Source organism: Arachis hypogaea, chromosome 19, assembly GCF_003086295.3.
Source record: "Arachis hypogaea cultivar Tifrunner chromosome 19, arahy.Tifrunner.gnm2.J5K5, whole genome shotgun sequence".
NCBI classification, from domain to species: Eukaryota; Viridiplantae; Streptophyta; class Magnoliopsida; order Fabales; family Fabaceae; genus Arachis; species Arachis hypogaea.
In genome coordinates, this window is record NC_092054.1 from 156039679 (window position 1) to 156059218 (window position 19540).

General features: G+C 36.3%; 3 protein-coding genes and 1 pseudogene across 4 annotated transcripts; 1 reads left to right on the top strand and 3 right to left on the bottom strand.

Moving 5' to 3' along the window:
- Positions 1–538: 538 nt before the first annotated feature.
- LOC112775611 (uncharacterized) lies at positions 539–5352 on the bottom strand. Of its 2 annotated transcripts, XR_011877481.1 has the most exons (12): positions 5008–5352; positions 4813–4897; positions 4630–4699; positions 4128–4188; positions 3952–4005; positions 3607–3763; positions 3422–3509; positions 3204–3313; positions 2835–2941; positions 2025–2135; positions 1685–1939; positions 539–1422 (listed from the first exon to the last, which is right to left on the bottom strand). XR_011877481.1 is itself a non-coding variant. In XM_025819362.3 (11 exons), the coding sequence occupies exons 1-11, from the start codon at positions 5215–5217 to the stop codon at positions 1823–1825; spliced, it is 1170 nt and encodes a 389-aa protein (XP_025675147.1). In that variant the 5' UTR covers positions 5218–5352; the 3' UTR covers positions 1479–1822. The 2 variants fall into 2 exon arrangements, 1 of the variants encoding a protein (XP_025675147.1); XM_025819362.3 differs by lacking the exon at positions 539–1422 and having other exon boundaries at positions 1479–1939.
- A 4079-nt stretch (positions 5353–9431) lies between these two features.
- Positions 9432–12337, top strand: LOC112780065 (receptor protein kinase-like protein ZAR1). The gene is made up of 2 exons (XM_025824408.3): positions 9432–11384; positions 11498–12337. The coding sequence occupies exons 1-2, from the start codon at positions 9905–9907 to the stop codon at positions 12151–12153; spliced, it is 2136 nt and encodes a 711-aa protein (XP_025680193.1). The 5' UTR covers positions 9432–9904; the 3' UTR covers positions 12154–12337.
- Positions 12338–13417: 1080 nt separating this feature from the next.
- On the bottom strand, positions 13418–14831 carry LOC112780070 (auxin-responsive protein IAA32-like). Its single transcript, XM_025824413.3, has 4 exons — positions 14380–14831; positions 14020–14232; positions 13829–13937; positions 13418–13729 (listed from the first exon to the last, which is right to left on the bottom strand). The coding sequence occupies exons 1-4, from the start codon at positions 14687–14689 to the stop codon at positions 13648–13650; spliced, it is 714 nt and encodes a 237-aa protein (XP_025680198.1). The 5' UTR covers positions 14690–14831; the 3' UTR covers positions 13418–13647.
- Positions 14832–16696: 1865 nt separating this feature from the next.
- LOC112780068 (uncharacterized) lies at positions 16697–19534 on the bottom strand (annotated as a pseudogene).
- Positions 19535–19540: the final 6 nt, after the last annotated feature.

The window sequence follows — 19540 nt, forward strand, 5'->3', positions numbered from 1 at the left end:
AGAACATTTTCCAAAGGCAAGTCCTTTTTTCTCTTATTTTTTTCCTCTTTTATCTTTTTCAGTTATAGTCCTACCTACGCACAAATTTCCGGCTAATTTTTTTTTGTATGGAAAAAATATTGGTGTTTTTGTTGAAAATGGGAGTATTTGGTGTAATTACAGATGGGTGGATTTTTTGGGTGGGAAGCCAACACGTGGAGGGCGTGTTGCAACACGTGGGGGGCGTGGTGGACACGTGGCAGCATTCTGGCCAACACGTGGGGGGCGTGTTGAATGATTTCCATACTATTGTAATACACTTCAAATATCAATATTCAACCAAAACACCATCTCTCTTTCCATATTAAAAATAATTTCTGCAAATTTCCGTACAATTGGTTTTAAGTATAACAGGAATAAACCAGTTAGGTATCTGACCAAACAATTAAACAGTTAGGTTTAAAAACAGTTTTTAGATATCTGCGAAATAGGGTTGAGGTTGGCTGTCACCAAATTTTGAAGTGACAAGTGGCAATAAATGAATGTGAAACCTTTGATATTTTAGCAAAGAGAAGGACTTTATTCTATTGGTCGTTCACTTTTTTGTTAGCTATATAGCCTACAGCGGCTACAGGATAAGATTTGGATTAGTTCCTTAACTCGAGACCCTGCCAGTCTGCCACTGCCAACCAACGTGCACATAATTGGCACACACATGCTGGAAAATTAGATACCCTCAACCAAGAGAAAAAAAGGTGCAGACATTTTTATTCATGTGAGTCAACTAGGTCAACTGGATAAATCCTTATAATCATTCACCTTCTTTTTCCTTTGTGCCATATCCTTAGATCAGAGACTTTTTCTCATCACCTCTTCATAGTTCTCGAAGAACAGCAATTATCCCTTTTATAAGCTGGGTTGCATTTGCACATAGAATCAGGAGATTCATAGAAAGATGGTGAGGCTATGGAAAGAGATGGAATACACAGGATACCAAGGTCAAGGTGATAGTGACAGCTATGGTGAAGAGCTTGGAAGACTGGTTTTTCTGTTGTGGGCTATATTAGCAACCCTGTCTCTTTTTGCAGTTATCATCTTGTTCTGTGCAGATGGAGTACCCAAAAAATCATCCAGAGCCGATGCAGCCAACTATGGGAATGGCTCAGCGTGCACCACCGGGTGCGGTGGGACCGGCTGTGGTGCAGGCTGTGGTGCAGGCTGTGGTGGTTGAACCTGACTGTTCCCTCTTCATATGATATCTCAGCCTGAACCGAAGGAGGCATGCAAGTATGCAACCATGCATGCTTGTTTAATTTTTTTCATTGTATCTCAAAATATAATATACTATTATACTTAGTATGAGGCACCGTGAATGATTGTACAAGGCCAAGTCTTGTTATTCTCTCTACTGTAATCTTTTTGTTCCAGCAGAAACTGATGAATCTATATAACAATGAATCAATGATTAAAATCTGACTGAAAAATAGACATTTTAAGAATTTTCAATGCAAATTATGCAATGAATATAAGTACATAAGTACATAACAGCAATTTTATTTTTTAAAATTCTTTAACAATCAAGTACTAACTATAAAAAGAAAACCCCAAAAGATAGATATGTAGTATGTAAAAAGTCATCAACCATTCAAAGACATGGGCAGTGATACAGACACGTCTCTATGACTCTGCTAGATAGGTGTCTTACATGAGAAATAGCCAAATAGGTACTTGTCTGACGCACACAAATAACTTGTAACGTGTAGACTCTGACAGTTTCATGCTTCATTGTGGTAAGTGATTTCATTCTGGACTATACAAAAGTTGATTTTTAGCAATAAGATTTCTACATTCCACTTCGTTTTCTTAGCTCAGTGGAGGATATATCCATGCGGAACTGTTCAGATGGAATGGAGATGAACATGTCTTTCAGTTCCTCTGGAACATCAATATCATCAAGAACCTGTTGCACCACACAATATAATAGCCTCAAAAAACTTGAAGGTGAAAAAGAAGAATGTGAAGATTAGAGATATATGAAGTGATACCTTGAAAACACCATCTACATTCCGACCAGCCACAACGAAGGTACATCCTGTTTCTTTACAACCTAGGAGTATCTTCAACATCTTCTTGTAGTCTCCATCATAATATTTAGGCTGCAAGGGTAAGTAAGATGAAGAAATTTCAAGTTTGGCTAATAAAATATATTGAAGCAACAGAAGAGCACACTTACTCTATAACTAGACATACAAACTGAGTGTTAGGTAAGGGTAACGTCAGTGTTCTTATTTGCCCTTAAGACATGGAAAATAGCGAATACCCCGTCTACTGTTCTTTCTTCCTATGTTCATTTGTTTCCTTCTTTGCTATCAAAAATAAGTTATAACCAAGTAGGCTAAGCACCCTATCTGCTTCATTGGGTGGTCCTAATCAAAATATGGCTGGAAGAAATACCCCTTTACCTTATCCCATTTAACCTAAACTACTGTAACCTCTGCTACATCTTTGCCAAACCAAAATCTTCGTCACTTCACCAACGCCAATGGCGCATATGTCAACTTTAAAGACTGCCTAGATATATTAAAATTCCGCTCTATATATTTGAAGTCTGACAAAACTTTCACAAAGTCATTCTTTTATCTCAACTTATACACCTGAAACCTCAAAGTTTATCCAAGGACAAATAGCAATTTCGATGTACACAAAACTCAAACAACATATGTCGCGAATTTACTTAAAAAAACATACACAATTTGTTTCAAAAAAATCAGTCAGTTTCAGGAATATCACATGAACCATATACTGCAAGTTGCATTGCGAAGTTTATGTCAGCATTAATGTAATTTCATACATACATTGATAAGTCTCACAGCTGTGTCAGCACCAATTACAAAAGCACTGCCCGGAAAAAGTTCGGCCTTCTTATAAAAAAAAGGCTGATTGGATATAATTACTGTCTTTCCTGCAAGGGAAGAAGAGAAGTCATTATGGCTTTAAGCAGAACATCAAACAAAGACAAATAAAAAAAGTACACATATAAGTATGTAACAAGTAAAATAAAATAAGTGGAGAGCGTATATGCCATCTTCCAAAATGGAGGTGCATCAGTGATATTAGATTCACAATTTGAGTAGTAGAACTGATTATATAGCAAATAAAAAGGCCAAAGAGCCCATTCCAAAAACTTGTGCACTTCGAACCAATGAGGGAAAGAATAATCTCACCAACTTCTTCAAATTGTTTGACACGATCTTTGATCTGAGACACTGATAATGGGGGTTTATCTGCATTAACAGCAGATAGTTCAAAGCATGGATAGCCATCACCACAAACGCTGCATATAAGTATTCTTACTACGTCATTTTTTGAATTAGATACTATTATAAGCCCCTAAATAAAAAAAAAAAAGAGCGTTTTTTATGAATAGAAAGAGTGTATCTACCGACTAGCAACTTCCATGAGCTTCAAATGCCCTTCGTGTAATGGATTAAAAGAACCGGGTAGAATTATTTTCCTTTCTGCTGGTATGTCTGAAAGCAAAAGATAAAAAAAATAACCAATAAAAGAGGTGAATATAATCAATCGTAACTGCAGTAATGTTGATACATCTGAAACCTTTGACCGTACCACTTGAAAATGGATAGATTTTAAAGCCTATTTGACCATTTATAAGTTGTTCTAACTCTTGCTCTTCATTGAATTGCTTTTCACATTCTTCAGTTACAACTGATTCACTGAAATCAGGGATAGAGGTCGCTGGAACTTTGCATGCCTTTGCAATAGCCTAGAAACAAAACAGAAGATTTAAAAAACCGACTAAAAAGAAATAATAAGACAAATTTAGACTCCAACATTCTTATGCATAACCTCAAAAGGTAAGAACAATAAAAATGAATAAAAGAAAATAAACAACTCATAACTGCAAATAAACAACAATAAAAATGACAACTTTTCTTCACACCTTTAACACACCTTGAGCAAAAGTTGACTGGAAACTCTGTCCTCTTCTTCTCTAGTATGAAGTCCCTAAATTAAAGTTTGCAAAGTGGATCAGTCTAAATCAGCACTTGAACCACGTGATTATCACATGTTTATATTATGTTAAGACCCATCATAGAGAACAAAGATGAGGGTATGGGTAACAATACCTTAGTAAGGGTCACTCCTGAAATCCAAAGTCGGTCAGCGGTTCTTGTCGACATATAAAATCTAGAAATGAACATAAAAGGAGGAGTTCAGATGGTACTAGTCCTCCAGCTAGATGATAGCAAGCTAAAGTGGTCTAATAATAAGCCTAATGTGGTAAAACATAAGCTTTGTATCATTGTTCATGTGTTAATATCAAACCAAGTTGGTGCTTTATCAACTAATTTCTGTTGTAGTAGATAATAGTATTTTGCATATTATTGAACTTGTGCAGTCTACTACTGGCTTGAAAAGTGAGAACTAAACTTCAATATTCAATTGCTTCCAAAAGGTTCCAGCAGCTTCTCTTCTGGGTTAGTTTCATTACACTATTACAGTAGGTTGTGTGTTGCATAATTCAGTTTATTTGCATAAACAAGATAAAAGAACCCTTCAGGAGGTGCATACAGATATAGTGATGTTGATAAATCACTTTTGTAGATGGTATATAAAACTAGATAATACCTGTGTTCTCCAAGTTTAGAACGAGTGGTAGCCAAAGAACCAGTGAATCCCACACCAACAACAGGGGATCCTAATCACCAACAAGTAAATGCATAATACATTAGTTCATAACTGTAAGAAACATTTCATCGAATTCTGCCACAAACACTATCATTATCAGATAAGTGATTAAAAAAAAAAAACCTGGCTTGGAGAGCTTAAGAGCACGATTGTAAGCCAACAAAGCCATATCTTCAGCAGTCTGTTGACTGCAAAACTGGGATGGAATCTACACAAAAAAAAAAAAAAAAATACTTAACAAATTAGATAACAAAAGTGAAATAGAAAAGTAGGTTAGCGAGAGAAGAAGAATAATAGGGATGAAATGAAAGAAGGGACCTTGGCAAGTAACTGAATCATGGAGATCCTGGAATAAGGAACCAGAGCTTCAAGGACGGTATTTGAAGCACCTGGAACTGATAGCAGCCAGCCGAGAAGCTGAGAAGCTCCGCCAGCGAGGTAAAGGACGGTTTGGTACGGACAAGAATGAATGGCTTCAACTGCACCTCGCACTCGCACGCAAACTTCCGTCATTTTCTCCAGCGGCATCGACCTTCAATTCATCGCAACTATCATCTGTCGTTTTTGTCATTTTATTCTCAAAACGACGACGTCCTCCGTTTGCATTGTTGAGAGGTTGACTCTCTCGTCGGGAAACCCATCCAGTTAATTTCATGTTGACTTGACCCTTCCAAATTTTTTTTGGTGACTAAACAAGGAAAGAAACAAGGCAAAAACTATTCTAAATCCGAGCGGATGATTCGTTGGAGATCAACACTAGGCTCAGACCAAATAACATGATTAGAGTTACTCTTGGCACCATATTTAGCCATCCAATCCGCAGCTCTATTTGCTTCTCGGGACACCCATTCAACGTGAACAAGCCAAGGACGAAATAAAAGCTCCTGAATCTTGTGAACCAAATCTGTTACTTCAGATGGATACCCACTTGTAAGCTCATGCATGATGGGCAGAATGTCAAGGCAATCTGTTTCACATATAATATCCTTCAAACCGCAATCCCAAGCTAAAACCAGCCCCCTCCAAGCAGCAAATAATTCACATCTGATTATAGACCAAGGGGGAATGCTTCCAGAGCAGCCCGAGATCCAATCTCCCTTAGAATCTCTAATAATACACCCAAATCCCGCTAAATTTGAATCCATATACAAACTTGCATCACAATTAACTTTAAAACTATTGCCTACCGGTGGTTCCCAACACAGGCAATTTCGGAGAGACCTAAAGGCATTGCTTCGATTCCTGTAAACCTGTAAGTCCTTGGCGGTAATTCTGGCCAAGGCAACAACCTTATGGTCTGTCCAAGGGTTGTCAGTGTTGAATATGTCATTGCACCTATGTCTCCATACCCACCAAAGCCCTGCACCAAAGGACGCCTCATTGTTAGCCAAGGCCTTCCGAAACCACTCTTCAAGAGCAGTACCAGCCGTCGAGTCCAGGATACTAGGATCCAACATATACCAGATTGCCTTTGATCGTTCACAGTCTTTAAGGCAATGCTCCATAGTCTCCTGCGCCTTGTTACATCTCTTACACATATCTGAAGAAGCTAAATGCCGCTTGAATCGAAAGGTCTCAGTTGGTAGAGCATCATGTAAGCTAAGCCACATAGTAAATTTGAACTTCTCTGGAATGTTTGTGTTCCACAACCAGTTCCAATTACTGTTGGCATTCCAATTTAATGTTTTCTTTAATAACCATCTGTAACCCTCCCTTGCACTATACTTTTTTGTTGCTGCAGGCCACCACTCCCACTGTGGCTCCAACTCAGTCAAACTAGGATATCTCAGACCACAAATAAACTGCTTAATCTCATGCGGAATAGGCGTGGTAAGACTATCAACCTCCCAAGACACCCCTTTCCACAAGTCAGCCACCATGAAATCTGATTCAGAAATATGTACATAAGGAACAAGGTTGCAAAGCTTACCAAAAGGAGTCCACTCATCATACCAAACTGATTTGTGGACATCTCCAATATTCCAATGAAGCCCTTCCTTGAGATGCTCATAGGCACTAACAATGACCCTTCCAAATTTAAGGCCATACTAAAAAATTAAGATATGGCCAAAAAAAAAAAAAAAGAGTGAATAACTCTTGACAATTACTTCGAAAGGATAATGAGGTCTCTAAGAAAAAAAAAAAATACCCAATCTGATTTTTGATATTTTTTTTGGTTGATTAGTTCCTGTGCTAAAAAATAACATTAATTTTTTTTACACAGACACCTCGTTGTCCTTTTAAAGTAATTGTCAAAAATCAAGTTGAATTTTTTTTTAATTAAAGGCCTTATTGTCTTTCGAAATAATTATCAAGAATTATTTTGAGTTTTTTCAAAAAAATTTTGTCAAAAGTGTTACAAGTATTAATATGTGACTGGTTGATCACATATAGTATTTTATATTAAAAATAATACAACATCTAAATTTTTTTATAAATTAAATTTAACTAAATTAAATAATAAAATTTTAAATAATATTAATTATAATTTATTTTTTATTATATTAGACCAATTTAATTAAATTTAATTAAAAAAATTTAAATATATAATATTATTCTTATACTAATAAGGTATTAGAATTAATTTATTAGGTAAAAGTTAATGGTGATTAAAAGTGTGGTGGTTAAAGATGATTATTCTTTAGCTCGCAAATTGCTTTACGACGTGTGGCATATGGGTTTAGAGTTGGAAGTCTTTAATCCAAGCGCAAAAGAACTGAAGAAGACTAACACGAAGCTAAGTGTAGTAACTAGTTATTTTTTACCGCGTTGGCAATGTGGTCATTTTGATTCCTAAATCGATATTAGGCAATGTCACTTTTATTTGGATATGCATTGATATTGTCCCGAACCAAGAACATAATAACATTTAAACTTAAATCACTGCGAATATAAAATTATAAATGCATAAACTTAAAGACAAGAGAAATTAAAAGTTGGCAGAATGGAATAAGCTTAGCCATCGACAAGTAAATGCCACCAATGACACTTATATATATATTAAAATTAATTATTGTATATTTATATATAAATATATATTATTTAATTTATTTTTAATATATATTTTATATTAATAATTAATTTTAGTATATACCTAATGTTGAGAAAAAAAAAATTAGAATACATAAATTGCTAAAATATGTAAATATTATTTGAAAATTGATTCAAGTATCTGAATATAATTTAAATTATTTGAATCTATACCGGCTCCACGGTGGGTACCAATTATTATTGTGTGAGTAACTCGGATGTAATTCGGTTTTTGGGAGTTGACGTCGAACTGTTGCCTTCAACGCTGAGCTATAAGTTAGGAAGATCCAAACTCTTCGTCCAAAGAAGTATCACATTACGGAGAGTATGAACAAAGGGGGAGTGTACATGTAAAAGGTACTCCGATGCTTAAATTAGTATTGTGAATTCAATGTATATTTTGAAGATAATATATTATATCTTTATAGGCGAGGTAGAATTGGTCGGTTATGCTTCTGTTAATCATCTGAATTAAAGAGCAGTTATTACATTTTAGTAGGTGATGATGACTGGTCGAACATTTTTATTCCAAGATGTAGTTTGTTGAGTCTGATTATAACGCATGATGCCGAGTTATAATGCATAATGCCGAGTTATAGTTTCATATTTGTAACAGCCGTATCACCTAATATGATGGTGGTATATATATAAGTGTACTTTTTAGCTTTTCATTTTTTTTTGTTTTTCACGATATTCTCCAATCCCACATATTAAAGACTAATTCGTTGCGATACTGAGTTCTATTAAGGATTTGTCGTTAGACAATGAACTTTTCGTTTTTTGTTTTTCCATTTTTTTTTTATTTGGAGTGTAATGTGTGGTGTTAAGGCACTAATTCTTTGTTGTTTTGGGATATGGATAGATGACAGTTTACGACATACAGAAAAGGGCCTAGCCCACAGGAGTAGGGAGTAGGCACTTGTGTTTGATAAAGCATTTTCTTGTTAAGTGTGTTAACAACTATATTTGATAATTTTAAATAAAATAATTTTTAATAAGTGTAAGCTATAACAATGTTGGCACAGCCTTGTTCGTCTAAAGGGGGGCCATCTTCAGATTTTACATGTAAATTATACATAATTTGTAGTTTGGTCCCCTAAAGTTTTAAAATTTGACCCCTCTATCGCATCCTTCCACCATATTGATGGATCTCTATTTCTGTGTATTTAAGCGATTTTAGTGTAGAACGCAGGCAATAATATTTGTTTATTGTTCTTGTTATGATGAGCTTGGGCTGTAAAGGGCAACGAGACGCTTGTTATGATTGACCATAGTGGCGGGCTCACGCTCCCATTCCCGTTACTTCTATTCTATCAATCCGTAATATACGAAGGAAAAATAAATATATATTTTTAAATAAATAATTATTTTATTTTTTCTAAATATATAATTGTGTAATAAATGTGTAAAAAGTAAAAAGCAGTTATTTAGTAAGTAACGGTTCTGATACGATGTAGGGAAATAAATAGTAGGGCAATTTACGCATGTAAATTGTTTGATCTCCAATATTACGCAAATACATTGTTTCAGTTTTTAATACGCAAATGCATTGTTTCTATATTTTATGTAAACCGCTACTGCCAGTAGCGGTTTACGTGTGAGTGTGTGTATAAACCGCTACTGGCAGTAGCGGTTTACGTGTAAGTGAGTGTGTGTAAACCGCTGCTGGCTGTGTGCGTGTGTAAATAGTATGTGTGTGTGATGTGGTCTCCATTCCATGCATTGTAACAAGTGCCAAGTCCCCTAAGCAGAAGACCACGGACATGTAAAAGCTCAAAACGTGAAGCATTTTTCATACAAATTTCATAGATATATGGAGTAAGAATCCAATTGAATACAAAACTATAAAGATAGAAAGGTATCGCGTGAGTTGTCCGTGCTGGCACTCTACTGAGTAGTCACCAAACTTAGCAGCTCTCTCTCTCTCTCTCTCTCTGCACTCCCCAACCCCAAAAAAGTCTTCTTTTTTTCCATTGCTTTCCCACTCTTCAACACAACACACTGCTTCTTTATTCTCTCTCCTCGGTTGTCGTCTTCCTCCTACCTTTTTCTTTTCTCTGTAACAAACACACAACACAGAATCAACCCCCCTCAACCAGCTGCTGCTGCTGCTGCTTCTTCTTCTTCCTTGCTTTTTCTTGTGTAAGTTCTTGGATTTGCTCCAACGGTCACTAAGTTGGAGGACATGTCCCCTTTCCTTCTGCTTTTCTTTCTTCTTTGCTGCAACTCTCTTGCACCTCTTGTTAATTCCCTCAATGCCGAAGGCTATGTGCTCTTGACGCTTAAGCAGTCCCTTCAAGACCCACAAGGCTCCATGGTCACTTGGAATTCTTCCCATGACAACCCTTGTTCATGGAATGGGATTACCTGCAAGGACCAAACTGTTGTCTCCATTAGCATCCCAAAAAGGAAACTTTATGGCTCTCTCCCTTCAGCTCTGGGATCTCTCTCCCAGCTCCGCCATCTCAACTTCAGGAACAACAAGCTCTTTGGAACCTTGCCTCCTCAGCTTTTTCAAGCTCGGGGGCTGCAAAGTTTGGTGCTTTATGGCAATTCCTTCTCTGGGTCTGTTCCCAGTGAGATTCAGAATCTCAGGTACCTTCAAACTCTTGACTTGTCACAAAATTCCTTCAATGGGTCATTGCCTGCTACAATTGTCCAATGCAAGAGGCTCAGAACCCTTGTTCTCAGTAGAAACAATTTCACTGGCACTTTGCCTGCTGGATTTGGTACTAGTTTCTCTTCTCTTGAGAAACTTGACCTCTCTTTCAATCAATTCAATGGTTCAATTCCTGCAGACATGGGTAATCTAACTAGCCTTGAAGGAACTGTTGATTTGTCTCATAATCATTTTAGTGGTTCAATACCAGCTAGCCTTGGTAACTTGCCTGAGAAGGTTTACATTGATCTTACTTACAACAATTTGAATGGTCCAATACCACAAAATGGTGCTTTAATGAATAGAGGACCAACTGCTTTTATTGGCAATCCTGGTCTGTGTGGCCCTCCTTTGAAGAATTCATGTGCCCCTGACACTCCAGGTGCTAGTTCACCTTCCTCATTCCCGTTCATGCCTCATAATGACTCATCTCAGGATAATGGTAATGGTTCTGGGAAGAGTGAGAAAAACAAAGGGTTAACTAAGGGTGCTGTGATTGGCATTGTTGTGGGTGATGTGATTGGAATTTGCCTTTTAGGTCTTCTGTTCTCTTATTGCTATTCAAGGGTTTGTGGTTTTGATCAGGATCAGGATGTTATTGGTGTTAGCAAGGGGAGGAAAGGAAGTAGTAAAGAGTGTTTCTGCTTCCGAAAGGACGAATCCGAGGCCTTGTCTGATCATGTTGAGCAGTATGATCTTGTTCCATTAGATAGCCAAGTGGCCTTTGATTTGGATGAACTTCTTAAGGCATCAGCTTTTGTTCTTGGGAAGAGTGGAATTGGAATTATGTACAAAGTGGTGCTTGAAGACGGGCTTGCATTGGCGGTGAGAAGATTGGGGGAGGGAGGTTCTCAAAGGTTCAAAGAGTTCCAAACCGAAGTAGAGGCAATAGGAAAGTTGAGACATCCAAACATTGTGACTCTCAGAGCTTATTACTGGTCTGTTGATGAGAAGCTTCTCATATATGATTATATACCAAATGGAAGCCTCGCTGCTGCAATTCATGGTAAGTTTCATTATGGACAAACCTTTTTATTATTTTCTTCAATACCAATTTGCAATTACTTATGGTTTGACACATTGTTCATTTGGCTGTTTGGTTGCATTTGATGACTTCAGGGAAGCCTGGACTAGTTACATTCAGACCGCTATCTTGGTCTTATCGATTGAAAATCATGAAAGGAACTGCAAAAGGATTGGTCTACCTGCATGAGTTTAGCCCCAAAAAGTATGTTCATGGAGACCTGAAGCCAAGTAACATCCTTCTTGGACATAACATGGAACCACACATATCTGATTTTGGACTCGGGCGCCTTGCAAATATTGCCGGAGGTTCCCCAACCATGCAATCCAGCCGAGTGGCTGCTGAGAAGCCGCAAGAGAGACAAAGGAGCTTGTCCATAGAACTTACACCTAATATCTTGGGGAATGGTTATCAGGCTCCAGAAACACTAAAAGTGGTGAAGCCATCACAGAAGTGGGATGTTTATTCATACGGTGTGATCTTGTTGGAGATTATCAGCGGAAGGTTACCGATTGTGCAAGTTGGTAACTCGGAAATGGACCTTGTTCAATGGATTCAGTTCTGCATTGAGGAGAAGAAACCACTCTCAGATGTGTTGGACCCATATTTAGCTGAGGAGGCAGATAAGGAAGAGGAGATAATTGCAGTGTTGAAGATTGCAATGGCTTGTGTCCAAAGCAGCCCTGAAAAGAGACCTACAATGAGGCATGTGCTTGATGCTTTGGATAGATTATCTGTATCCTCTGATTGAGCTGTGAAATTGTGAATGCATTTCATTTCTTAAGTTTTTGCTTCTCTTTTTAATTTAACTCTCTGGTTTCGTTTAAGGTCTTCAATCTGCTAGGATTTTCAATGGTTTGGCTAGAAGTATGAAGAAGCCCTTGTGATTGAAGTACTAGCTAGTAAAGAAATAAAGCAATTTGTTTGAGGAAAAATCATTGATCTCTCTAATATTTTTCTCATATGTTTGTTTATTTATTTATTGATCAATTTGTTTGAGAGAATATCTTCATCGTAAACCACCTAATTAAACTTTTATTAGACCAGTGACTAGGTCTGAGCCTGTGTTTTATTAGGTATGTCTCAACCTTTGTTGTCACCCAATATTTTGGTGAAAGATTAGTCTTAGCACGTGATTCGACGGAAAATTATAAACTAGGAATAATGTTTTGTATAACTGTAATTAATTATATAATTGCAACTGATTTGACGTATACATGATCTGTCACAAACTACAGTTTACATTGTGTCACTTCTTTTGTACCCAAGTTCTAAGTTCTATCTCAATTTACATTTGGCATAATGTTAAAAAAGAATATTTCGATGAAAGAGTAGCAAAAGATAAAGCAAATGAGTCCTTAATAAAGTCAAGCTACCTAGTACCTAATCCCTACACTCTGTTCAAAATTAGCTTAGCAAGTTAGCATGGCTCTCTAGGATATGATACTATTTTACAAGAGTTTTGTATTAATTATATTGAGACCATGCTATATAATGCAAATAATAAAACTTAGTGCATCATTCATAAATTTTACTCCATGATTTTACATTAGTTGTGACTTGTGATGTTGTTGGACTTGGGATACCAAACCATGTGGCGCAAATTTTGGGGAAACAAATTCCATCAATGTAGGAAAAAATCTTAGCTGTCATTTTGGATTTTACTACAAATTGGTGTTATTATTCTTCTGACTTTGATAGTGACAGCAATATCATTTAACATTTATCCTGTGTGTTTTTGGGTAGTTAATTTGTTGTGAATTCAACGCTCAAAATAAAATTGTGTTTTGATTTATGGTTTAATTGAATTGATTATCTTAGTGAAGAGAAAATGTAAGGAAATGATCAAATAAATATGTGACTGTCATAGTCAACAATTTGTCCCGAGAATCATTGCTGGTTGCTAGGCATTGATTTGTTATAAGTTATAACACTGTGGACACCAGGGTCCATAAAGTGAACTAATTGAAATTTAGAAAACGAAAGGTGTTATATGTAATAGTCCACATGAATGCTAATAATCAATCACCTTGAGAATTTTCCATCAAGTACTTGCTTTACTCTCTATTCTCTAACATTCCATGTGCTTCTAGTGAAGCTGATTCCATCACATTCTATGTGGACAGACACCAAATAAACATAAAGTTATCAAGGAACTAAAAAAAGAAAAGAAAAAGAAAAGGTCATCAAGATAGTTTTGGTTTCTTTCTACTGAAGAAACCCAACATGAGGAATGACACAAAATTTAGATGTATCCAGATGAACAGGAAGCAAGGCCTGCATTCCTTTTTGCAATCCTTAATCTCTTCACACATTCTACAAACTCTCTGTAAAGAAAAGGTAGTGAAAACCAAAGTTAGAATTTCCATTAGTATATATGCCATGCACTTTGGAATTTTAGTGTATCTGATGAAGAGAGAACCTACTTCCATGGCACATCACCTACACTCCTCCAATTATCTTCTCTGTCTTTGTAGAATAATGAGTACTCTGAATCAGGTTGGAACAATCTTAGACCTGAGAGGCTTTGGCTTCCTGAGTTGTACAACAAGGTAATTAATGTAAACATAAAAAACTAAACAAATCATGCAAGTGCTGCATTATTGAATGTGCCTACCAAACATGTCTTCTAATTGGATAGCTAGACTTGAGTATCCTCCATGATCAAGTATGCAAATTTTCCTACCAATTGTAACCCTATCCATATTCACCTTCACATAGGCCCATCTCTCATTGCTCTGGACCCCCTCTATCTCTTCATCAAAGTTCTTGCTTGAGTTCTTCAGGTTGAGATTAGAGTGAGGCCAATCCATAATATCATCATCATACACTAAATCCAAACATAACTTCATTATATCAGCATATGGAAGCATCTCTCACTATAAACCTTTATTAGTTGGTCAAGTTAATGATGATGAATATGAGAAAAAGAAGGGGAAAGAATTTAAAAAAATATAAGGGGATGAAAAAAACATACAGTTGGCAGAAGAATGAGAAGCCTCATGTTGAACAGTTTTGAGGCTAAGACCAAGATCAATGATGTCATCACTCTGTTTGTCTTGGTAGAAAACTGAGTGAAAAGTTGAGGAGTTCAAAAGAAAGCTTGATGTGTTTGAATCCATAGTGATGATATCTGCTTCACTTAAAATAGCTAAACAGTAAATGTAGGTGTTGCTGACCAAGGTAGAACTTAACCTATTTATAGTAAAATATCTGAGTGATGAAACTAAGTAACTATCTAAATGACATGTCCAAGAGCACATGGAAGACAAGGAAAGTTTCTCCATTATCAATCATTAAATGCACAAAGCTTATCTTCTGTTACCGCCAACATGGAACACTAAGGTAAAAACAAAACAGCACAAGAACAAGGCATGGCCAAATTGATCCTAACAGTAAGTTTCTCCGGATTCTGCTTCCTCACATTGCTACACTTGCTGAGAGCCTCAGGCTCTTCATGTCAATATGTATTCCATCTTCAAAATATCCCAACAAAAGAAGTGTAAGCTTTTTGTAATAAAAGTAGACTTGATTATTGGTAAATGATTATAAATCCTGGTGCTAATCACCTCGGTATAAGCACCATGACAGTACAAATATCAACATTGCACCTTAAAATACATAGTGAAAATAGGTATATTCTTAAAGCTCACATTTGAATATTTGTTTTCAGTTATGGCAGGGCTGCCACTTTTCAAGGGAACAACTATGTGGTTGAAATACCGACATCCCACACCGCCCTGTTTTTGGCTGCATTCCACTTTTCTTACTTTTTAGATACACAATTGCAATGGAAGAATGTAGAGTTATTAATGATACTTAATTACAAATTTATAGTAGATTAAGTTGAATTAGGACAACACCAATGATAGTAAAGCAATGAACTTGTTGTACATGATGATAGATTTGAGAAATAATATAGTTAGTTCAGGCTCATTCCCTGATGGCAATGCCGAAGGAGAGTTCCTGCTGGCCTCTACCGGCCAGGATCTTGATAGCTACGCCGGAGGGGTCTCGGCAGGATACCATATATTCATGAACTCGTTATATGACAGACTGTTACTAATCTTGAACTTCAAAATTCTAGGTACAACCTATGATTGATTTAGATTATTGTTGAAGATGTCAGGATCAAGAACAGTGGTCAGTGTACACAAATGTGGCTGATGAATAGGATAATTGAGAGGTGTTGATTACGGATTGTATTTGCTTTTTCATTCTATTGCTATTGACTTTTGCTCCTAATGACGACAATGTGTCTACTACTTCAGCTTTCAAGAAACATGCTGCTAGTTCCTACCCTATGAACCTCTTTGGCAAAGGGTGTCTTAAGAATTATAGAACAAACTATGCACTACTACCTAATAGTTGGTGGTATCAATCACCGTTCATTCATAACCCAACATTTAGGCACTTTTCTGTTTCCTCCTTCATGCACGTCTAACGATTCCTCTAACGAGATGACAACTCAATCTGGATTTATAGATGTAACCATGTAAGTTTCTTCTATTATAACACTGATTTTGATGGTGCTTACGAGTTATGCTGTTAAAAGCCACATCTAGAGTTATGTTTTGTATATCTAAATGTTATGATTTAAGTCTATATCTTCGGTAAAAAAATTTAACAATAAGTTTAATATGTTAATATGTTTTTTGGCTAAAAAAAAACTGTGGATGTAGTTACAATATACTCTTTCTTCTTGATGGTTGATATGTCTACGAGCATCATTTATTTGTTGAAAAATATTCAGTTTGGTCCCTGAAGTTACACGAGCTTCAATTTAGTCTTTAAAGTTTCAATTGTCTCAATTTAGTCCCTGAATTTTTCAAATTTTAATCACGTTAGTCCTACAATGGTTTCCGTCACAGAGTCAATGAAAAGTTTGGGGACTAAATTGAGACAATTAAAACTTCAAGGACTAAATTGAGATTCAAGTGTAACTTCAGGACCAAATGAGTATTATCTCTTTATATTTTATCAACCAATCAACAGTAATTATAATTAGAGGCAGGCACTAGTTTACTCATTTTTTATCTCTCTGTTAAAAACAAAATAATAAGTGAACAAATAAAACATTTTCTTTTTTTATTATTCGAAAAAGGAAAGAATTACATCGATAAGTGAGTCTTATCAAAACCTGACCAGTTGGCTTGGTCCAAATCATGAAGAAACTTGAGCAGGGCATGGTATTTACACAACTTTACAGCATTCAGATATCAGGACTATGCCGCAAGCAAATAATATGTTCTTACAGATTCTCTTAAAAGTATATAATTCCTATCACTCTATCCTTGGAAAACTTCAATGCACAAAAGGATCTATAAACTTAAACTCTCAACTTTCTTGTATAGACTATGTACGGTAACATATACATAGTGATGTTGCGAGTAACATCCACACCCACATGTGTAAGCATAAGCTCCAAATGGATGTGCAAAAGGCACATGAGAAAAGATATACTATGCCTCTTTGGGATTTAGTAATCAAGCATGGTCAAAGAACAATGCATTTGATGAAATTGATGGTGTAAATCACTTGTCGTGACTACTCAGAAATTCAATTATGCATGGATAAACCTGCTCCACTGCCTGCGTTCAAAATATAAATAGAATAAACATCACAAAAATTTTAGCAGCAGAAAACATGAAAGAGAATATGAATACACACACAAAAACAAGGGTGACTCTAGATTTCAACCTCCTAACATTGTATGGTTTGTGGTAATGCACTTCTACTGCCAGAACCAGGTTAGGCAAATAAATTGCGCTTTGACTATGTTATTGTCTTTTTTTGAAAAAAAAAAAAAAAACAATTCTCTAGTATCTAAAATATAATTAACAATGACAACCAAACGGGTAGGTTCATACCATTCTTCCTCCAACCAAGTCATAATGAGCATAATGTGGACCTTCAGGCTCGCCAAAAAGTTTATAGGTAACCAGGTGATCAGGAATCAGCTTAACAGTTTCTAACAATTGAAAAAAAAAAAATTAAAAAAAAAAAAAAACAAAACAAAACAAACAAATAAAAGAAGTACCTTCACTTGTTTAAACTTGGGGCAAATAAATAGGCATTTATAAATATAATGTTTACCTTTCACAGCTTCAGGTGGACAAATCATATCTCGGTCTCCAGCAATAGCTAAGATAGGGACATTGTTTTGTGTATATGATCCTTGTAGAAAAAGGTCCCATTCCTGTTACATAACCCACGCTCTCTAAATGCTGTTGTGAGTTGCAAGATAAGTTTTGCTGGTATAGTACCTACCAGTTGCAATTATATCATACAACAGTCAGTTACATTGGTCTATTGACAAGTCACTAATAATTTCCTATTTTCCTTAACTCAAGAATACACCCTTTTTGTATACAACATGTACCAAACCTATTCCAGACCAATAAGTTCTGATCTATATATCCAACTTGCATATAGGAGCAAAAGCAGCTACATCCACAAAGAACATATAGCAGTTCATGGCATTACAAGCCAAATATGAAACCACATGGAGCGCTAGCCCATTTTACCTTGCAGTAAAATTCAACCTAATTGTGGAAAATATAGCAACAAGGGTTGAACTTTAAAATCAGAGCCTTTAATACCATCTCAATAACCGACCCTCCTAACAAATTAGGCTATTTGGTGGACGAGTAGAAGCACTTACAGAAGTTATTTAAGACCAGCCTTTTTAACAAATCTGCATCCATCATGTCCTCAGCAGAAATCAAAGTATTTAACCACGACAACACATATGGTGGACGAGATGAAAGAGGATAAGCTGCAGCCAACATTGCTCCCAAGGGAACAACAGGGACATTCAGAGCCTGTGCAGGGTCTGCCTGTTTGATAAGTGACCAAATTCAGTACTATATCAGTAATTATGCAAAGTTAACCAGTACATCTATGTACAGAGATAAACAGAAACACCAAAACCATCCACTTACAAGGGGTAAGAGCAACTTTAGAGTTGATTTGGATGACGTGTAGTCTAAAGATGATGCTAGTGTAACCACTGCAGCTAATCTGGATTCTTTTTCTTCACAAGCTAGAATGAAATGATAAAACATGCTAATAACCAATTTGATATCTAATCAGAAACTGAATGAAGTATTCCCAATCAACCCAGCATTGGGATACAGATAACTTGACAGCCATACATAAACAAAGAATATGTTAACAAAGAAAAGGTAAAAGTTAGTGCTCAATTCGTACTACCAAAGACCAGACAACTTACCAAACCGTGACAGCATCGAGTACAGCAAGATACCACCCATGGAGTGTCCAATTGCAAGCAATTTACCATCTTTTGGCTTGCTTTCATTCATTATGTATTCTATCTGTATTGGTTTAAAAAAAAATCACATAAGGATGTACAGCCAGAGAAAGTTCCTCGCAAATACTAGGCAGAAGAAAGTGATTGCAAAGATATAATTGTTAATAATTGTCAACACAATAAACATGAGCGATCAATATACAGCTTTCAAGCATGATAAGAAGTCACCTCACCGCAGCAGGAACATCTTCTTCCAAGTAATGATCGAAGTCCCAATCATACTTCACCATCAATCAAGTTGCCTTTGAAAATCTTCTATGGTAGAAGTAAGCGTGCTTGTAGATCAAATAACGGGGAGAAACAGAGAGCTGGCTTTCCTCAATAATTTTTACTAGCTTTTGACTCAGATCAGTTATTTGATTAGTAATACCAGAGTTTTGCCCTGTTTCCAACAAAGCTGAAAGCTTTCCTCTTATCTCATTGAATCGTTCATATAATGGAGAATCAACCAAAAGTTTTGATATTTGATCAAGTAATTTGGTAGACATTATCTTAGATTGGTTATCACTAAGAAACCCAGATACTCTTTCAGACAAACGCATAAAAGTCTCTGTCAACCTTGCAACCAATTTTGATTCATCCCAAACAGTAGCTAACCTAGTAAGTTCTTCACTGACTGCACCATTGCCAGTTTCTACTTCCAGGGAGGAAGAAGTGACAGATTCAGATATTGCTTCTGAATTGTTATTCAATTCTTTTTCTGAAGCCACAGCACCATTTAACTTCGACGCACTCTTCGAAGCAGATTCCATCTTGTCAGATATTGCATCTAAAATGTTATTCAACTCTTTTTCTGAGGCCACAA

Coding starts and splice junctions, on each gene's coding strand:
- LOC112775611 (XM_025819362.3), bottom strand. CDS start 5,217: ATGCCGCTGGAGAAAATGACGGAAGTTTGCGTGCGAGTGCGAGGTGCA. Junction 4,006..4,127: donor CAGGAGTGACCCTTACTAAG/GTATTGTTACCC, acceptor ACTTTAATTTAG/GGACTTCATACTAGAGAAGA. Junction 2,942..3,203: donor CAAACAATTTGAAGAAGTTG/GTGAGATTATTC, acceptor CTTCCCTTGCAG/GAAAGACAGTAATTATATCC.
- LOC112780065 (XM_025824408.3), top strand. CDS start 9,905: ATGTCCCCTTTCCTTCTGCTTTTCTTTCTTCTTTGCTGCAACTCTCTT. Junction 11,385..11,497: donor CCTCGCTGCTGCAATTCATG/GTAAGTTTCATT, acceptor TGATGACTTCAG/GGAAGCCTGGACTAGTTACA.
- LOC112780070 (XM_025824413.3), bottom strand. CDS start 14,689: ATGGAGAAACTTTCCTTGTCTTCCATGTGCTCTTGGACATGTCATTTA. Junction 14,233..14,379: donor TTCTCATTCTTCTGCCAACT/GTATGTTTTTTT, acceptor GTTTGGATTTAG/TGTATGATGATGATATTATG. Junction 13,730..13,828: donor GTAGGTGATGTGCCATGGAA/GTAGGTTCTCTC, acceptor TTTTCTTTACAG/AGAGTTTGTAGAATGTGTGA.